The sequence below is a fragment of the Poecilia formosa genome, unplaced genomic scaffold (genome assembly GCF_000485575.1).
Source record: "Poecilia formosa unplaced genomic scaffold, Poecilia_formosa-5.1.2 Scaffold592, whole genome shotgun sequence".
In the NCBI taxonomy this organism is placed as follows: Eukaryota; Metazoa; Chordata; class Actinopteri; order Cyprinodontiformes; family Poeciliidae; genus Poecilia; species Poecilia formosa.
In genome coordinates, this window is record NW_006800531.1 from 57,960 (window position 1) to 64,749 (window position 6,790).

Here is a 6,790-nt window from a genome sequence, read left to right on the forward strand (position 1 = left end):
CCATTATCACCTGAGTCTTTATCACTGACACTAACTACAGCTATCACTGTGTCTAACTCTATGTTCTCACTGACTGGACTCTGGAAGGATTTAATTGAAATATGTGGATGGTTGTCATTCATGTCCTCCACAAGAATTTTAATTTTACATTGTCCTGATAGTGCATTAGCTCCTTTATCAGTTGCAATAACTTCCATGTCGTAGATCCTAAAATCCTCATAATTCAACACACCTTTCACTGTTATTTCACCTGTTCTTGGGTTTAAGTTAAATGTTTCCTGCGTTTTCTCTGATGTGTACAAACTATATGAATATATTAATTCTGAATTTACACCGTCGTCTAAATCCGTTGCATTAAGATTAATTACCCTACTTCCAATGGGAGAATTTTCCAATACGCTAACTTCATAGTTTTCTGGTTTGAATTTAGGGGCGTTGTCATTTGTATCTAAAACATGGACAATAATGCTCGCTGTTCCAGAACGAGACGGTATGCCACCGTCCACTGCTGTGAGTATTAAATTATGAACCGCTTGCTCTTCTCGATCAATTCTTTTTTTCAAAATCAAGTCGGGAAATTTTGATCCATCTCTCCCAGTCTGAATTTCTATCGTAAAAAAATCACTTTCGCTCAGATGATATGTTTTGAGAGCATTAGAACCCACATCTGGATCAACTGCGTTGCTCACCGAAAATCGCTCACCAGCCTGTGTTGCCTCTGAAATATCTAGATCTATTGTGTCTCTTCTGAAATGAGGCGCGTTATCATTAATGTCCATTATCTCCAACTCGATATAAAATATCCGTTTGGGGTTTTCAATTATGGCCTCCATTTTCAGATAGCACGACGTCTTGGCGTGGCAGAGAGATTCTCTATCAATTCGCTCGACAATGAACAGCTCCCCTGTTTCTTTGTTCACGTCCAAATATTTCCGACTTCCTATGGTGTCCAGGCGCATTTTTCGATCGATCAATGTCTTTACATCTAGTCCTAAATCTCCAGCGAGATTTGCGACTACGGAGCCTTCTTCCAGTTCTTCCGGAAAAGAGTAGTGCGTTACTGAAACCGCGGATTTAATTGCAGCAAAGCAAACAAGAATTGTCAGAACATACCTTCTCCAATGTAGACAGCAGACAAAACCTTCCATGGTTGCCACTTATCTTTGTTTTCTTTCGAGTAATGAATTTCTTGAAAAGGAGCTTTGACAAACACTGGAAATCTGACTGTCCCTAGCGAAGAACCACCCGTTTAGTTTTTAAACAGATAAACCTTTAAACCCAAATGTAATCAGAGCTGTGGGGTTGCTGATCTGTTCTCTTCTCACCACTTCATTGCAAACAGTGACGGCGATCGTGATGTCACAAATTTACGTAACCAAGCATGGAAAACAGCGCCTCGCAGTGAAAGGTTCCGTAATTTCAACGATGTCTGAGTTATGTGTAAAAGGGTTTTAATTTAGCAAAGCAAACAACCATCAAGTGATGCAATCTTAAGTAGAGTATTCCAGTTGAGGAAAACATCTTTTTTTTTTTTTTCGTACATCCCGCAAGTACATGGGATTTTATCTAATACTGCTCATTAAGATATATACAGTTCAAAATAATCTATTTTTCTTGTAGGACTTAAATTTTGAAGTCATAAAATTTTACAAATTCCGTACAACTTTTAAAACACACATGTACTGCTCCAACAACAAATTTCAAAAATATTTTGCAGACATTTATAAACTCAGTATGTCTAATCAGTAGAAATGTCTTAATCTATGTTAAATTAATGTTGCANCTGACTGGACTCTGAAAGGATTTAATAGATATTTCTGGGTGGTTGTCATTCATGTCTTCAACTAGGATCTTTATGGTACATTGTCCTGATAAACTATTCACCCCTTTATCTGTTGCTATGATTTCCATGTCATAAATCCTAAAGTCTTCGTAGTTCAGCATTCCTTTTACTGTAACTTCACCTGTGGCTGGATTAAGATTAAATGTTTCTTGTGTTTTTTCTGACGTATAAAGACTATATGAGTATGTTACCTCAGAATTTGAACCTTCATCTAAATCTACTGCCTTAACATGAACAACAAGGCTTCCAATTGGGTCATTTTCAAAAATATTGACAGTATAACTGGGTTTGTCAAATGTCGGCGCATTGTCATTTGTATCTAAAACACGAATAATAACACTCGCGGTGCCAGATCGAGCAGGTGTTCCCCCATCAATGGCTGTGAGCATTAGATTATGAGCCGCCTGCTTCTCCCGATCTAATGGTTTTTTAAGGATCAAATCAGCAAATTTTGACCCGTCTCTCCCCGTTTGAACCTCAATATTAAAATGTTCGCTTTCACTGAGCTCGTACGTCTTCAATGAATTTGCTCCAACATCAGGATCAGCTGCATTACTAAGCGAAAATCTCTCTCCTTTAGGCGTAGCCTCAGATATGTCTAAATGTATGACGTCTCTTCGAAATTGTGGTGCATTGTCATTCATATCCAAAATCTCTACCTCTATATTGAAGATTCGCACTGGATTTTCTAGGATTATTTCTAATCGTAGATAGCAAGGCGCTGAAGATTTTGTGGGACAAATGAGTTCCCTGTCAATTTTTTCCACAATATACAGCTCCCCAGTCTCTTTGTTCACATCCAGATATTTCTTGTTAGCGATGATATCAACTCGCATTCTTCTTCGATTCAGTGTAGCCACGTCCAGGCTAAGATCTGACGCAAGATTGGCAACAACCGATCCCTCTTTCATTTCTTCTGGTATAGAATAATGAGTCACTGCCGTCGATATGTTCCGGGCGAAGGTAAAAATAATAAAGAAGAGCTGAACATACCTCTCTCCCTTTGTTATTGCACGAACCATTGCTTCGAAATATGCTAGCGTTCAAACTGATGAAAAGAAAAGCTTAGTGGTGTTGATGATTTTGTTTTCCTTAAAAGTCTCTCTCCAAACCTTTTACAAATAGTTCTAAATCCAGAAAAATACCAAAATTCGCATCTACTCTTTCTGTAATTCCTCGCAGCACCACAGAGCCGTCCTGACATCCTATGAATAAGCTCCAATGATAACGTCTTGTCCCAACGTTCAGAGTTATTAGTGCAACAGCGCCACCGTTTTGTTCCGGAAAACAACTGCCAGACAATAAATTGAACAAAACACATACTAAATAATATTGATAATAAAAAACCTGAAGGGAAAAACGCCTTTTAAAAAAATTTCGTATTAAAACATCAACTTCGCAGAACTGCGCAATTAAAATAAGAACATTACAAGACCGATATAATGTACATTTACGGTAATATACGACTATTAGCAGTTTAAATCAACCCGCGTATATTTATTCATCTATTTCAAACTTTCCCCAGACAAAAAGTTTGAGAAATGAGGATACCCTCTCTCCCCTCTTCGCAGGCAAGATCTTATGAGCCGTACGTGAAACAGCGGTTGACAAAATCAGGAAACACCGAAAGCAGCATGTCATTGCTGCAACAAAAATGTAATCATAAAACCGATTATTTGTCGCTCAAAAAAAGGGCTTTATTTGTTAGCATGTGGCATTTGAAAGATTCCATTTCACCGCAAGAGATTTGGGCGCTCTGTCGTCCGGACAAATTGACATATAGCATTTTGGGGTGGAGGAAGAGACAGTAACACGAGTGAAGAATCACTTCATTGAACTCATACACAGGTGGTGGAAGAGGGATAGAATTAAAAATGTTACTTAATGAGCGAAAAATATACATGAACATAATAAAAAAAGAGCATGATTTCAGTATTTGTGGCATTCGAAAAAATTTCCGCTATCCAGATGGTTATTACAAATTAAAACGTTTGTTTGACCAAATGAATTTTCTGACATACGCTGAAAATAGAACAGTTTCTTATGCCTTGGGAAATAATGCGAAAATAAATGTGCAAAACGTATCAAAAATGAGATGACACGTATCCACTGGATTCCTACCTGCAGAGTGGAAGCAGCTGAGTCACTAGTCTCTGACAGTCCTGTCCCTAACTTTTAAATCACACATGTAATGCGCCAACAACAAATTTCAAAAATATTTTGCAGACATTTATAAACTCAGTATGTCTAATCAGTAGAAATGTTTTAATATGTTAAATTAATGTTACATGNTATAAACTATATGAGTATGTAATTTCCGAGTTTGATCCCTCATCTAAATCAGTTGCATTAAGATTAATAACATGGCTTCCAATTGGAGAATTTTCTAGCATTGTAACTGTTAGACTAGCTTTATGAAACATGGGAGCATTGTCATTGGTGTCCAAAACACGAACAATAACACTAGCGGTGCCAGATCGAGCAGGTGTTCCTCCATCTATAGCCGTAAGTATTAGATTATGAACAGCTTGCTTCTCGCGATCTAAGGTTTTTTTCAAAATTAAATCTGCAAATTTGGACCCTTCTCTTCCACTCTGAACCTCGATACTGAAATATTCACTTTCGCTCAGTTGATATGTTTTTAGTGCATTAGTACCAACGTCACGATCAACGGCATTGCTTAAAGAAAATCTCTCCCCTTTTTGTGTCGCTTCCGATATATCTAAATGTATGACGTCTCTTCGAAATTGTGGGGCGTTGTCATTCATGTCCACAATTTCTACTTCGATGTTAAAAATACGCACTGGGTTGTCCAATGTGACTTCCAGTCTAAGGTAACAAGAGGATGATGTCTTTGTGGTGCAAATGTGTTCTCTGTCAATCTTTTCCAGAACATACAGATCACCAGTCTCTTTGTTCACATCCAGATATTTCTTGTTCGCGATTATGTCAACTCTCATCTTTCTCTTTGTTAGCGTTGTAATGTCCAGTCCGAGATCTGCTGCGAGGTTAGCGACCACTGATCCTTCTTTCATCTCTTCGGAAATAGAATAATGTGTTACCGAGGTTGATGCGTCGCGAACGGAGGTAAAAAGAAGAAAAAGTGCCACGTACCTCCGCAGTGACGTCTTTGTTACAAGAGCCATTTTTGCTATAGATTGAAAACACTTCAGATGATAAAACAGAAGTTTCCGGTGATCATGATCGTGTTACCCACATCTATGAAATGAAAATTTCCAAAATATTTCTGATCGAGTCAAAATGCAAAAACAAATGTGACTACATTTTCTGCTTAGCGTCCTTGCACCACAGAGTTCCACAGTCTTTACACAATGACGATCAAATCATAAAGGCCCACCCCCGATGACGTTTACAGGCTTTGATATTAACTGCCAAATAGCGCCACCATTAAGATAAGAAATAAAAGTTGTGAAATACGAGCCCAAGAAAATACGGTAAATAAGGTGTTAATCAAATATGAAATATAGATGCAAGTTAGTAAAATATAACACGTTAGAACACTGTCGTGTTTGACAAAGTGTTATTGTTCATTTTCTGAATTTTGTCTTTTTAAATGCATTTTTAATTGTTTCGATTAAACAATTAGTTTCAGAAGCTCCGAATTGCTATTATCTCAAATTAAAATAAAAACATGTTAAACAACGGCTAAAAATCTATATGCCGTATTTAGATTATGTAAATAGAGTTTTAAATATTTGTTGTACATAAATAACATTCATTAGTTGATAACTGCAGAAGACACTTCTTCTTAAGAGCTGACGGAACGATGGGCCAAGCTGCAAGTGACTCTTCGATAACATAAGAGTTCAATAATTAAATTGATTTATGAAAAAATATAAACGTAAGAATTATGGCATCACGGTCTAGCGGTAAAGAAGTACATTTAAGACTTGCAATGTGTTTTACTTTATAAAACACGTAAAAAGAAAAATTAGCAAAATATTGAACTTCAGAAAATGCTTGTTAGGTTTTAAAAATTGAGATCATAGGAAAAGCAATTTAGCTAAAATATTTAAGATGTAATATGTAATAGAACAAAATCTTCCGTAAATGAAACTATTAACTAAAATTGTAATGTTTTTCAGAGAAGTTGTACATTTATGTTGTGTAGTTAGATCATTGAGAAATAATTATAGATATCATCACACAAAACATGTGGTAGACAAAAATCAGAACTATGGTTTAAATATATGAAATATAAAAGAAAAAGCTCAAAAATGAAATAAAGTAAGGTATACATAAATATTAGTTCAAAAGGAATTGTATTTCATTGTCTGTAAAATAAGTAAAATCTTGGAGCTACTGAATTTTTTTTTTAGAAAATGTAAATTCCTGTTTTTAGTAGGTATGCATAGAAAAAAATGTGTGCATGACTACAAAAAAAATCTACAACTGAAAAAAGTTCATTTGTAGATTTAAAACCGAAGGCATATATATCATTTATGTTCCTACCTGCAGAGTGGAAGCAGCTGAGTCACTAGTCTCTGACAGTCCTGTCCCTCTCGGGATGCTGGACACGATGTATCTGGAGCCCTTTGGCACAGGCTGTCTCACCACCAGCTTTCCTTTCCTGGTCTCTGCTAGAAACAGACTGTACCAGTAGGCATCGTTGGACACCAGAGTGGAGTCTGCGATGGTGGAGTTCCTCTCACTGATCACACTGTTCCTGCAGGGAGGAGCGGTTTTGCTGGGCTTGGCTTTCTGACACTTCAGCACGATGGTGACCAGTATGGTGATGAGCAGGAGAAATGACACCGAGGCCAGACCGATGACCAGATACAGGTTGATGTCTGAAAAGATGTCGTATTCCAGAGGCATCTCAGTCATGTCAGAGTAGGCCTTAACATCAGTCTCCACTGTCAGCAGCTTGATGGTGACTGTAGCAGAGAGAGCAGGCTCCCCGTTGTCCTTGGCAACAACAACCAG

At 37.3% G+C, this 6,790-nt stretch overlaps 1 protein-coding gene across 4 annotated transcripts in view; it reads right to left on the reverse strand.

Moving 5' to 3' along the window:
* Positions 1-6,790, reverse strand: part of pcdhb (protocadherin b) — a 37,839-nt gene that overhangs the window by 16,413 nt on the left and 14,636 nt on the right. For 3 of the 4 annotated variants that reach the window (XM_007541147.2, XM_016665503.1, XM_016665504.1), the window contains exon 4: positions 6,317-6,787. In XM_007541147.2, coding sequence (XP_007541209.1) covers positions 6,317-6,787 — 471 coding nt within the window. Of the gene's footprint in view, positions 1-3,518; positions 3,965-6,316; positions 6,788-6,790 lie in introns of those variants that run through there. The other variant, XM_016665502.1, reaches the window with a different exon arrangement.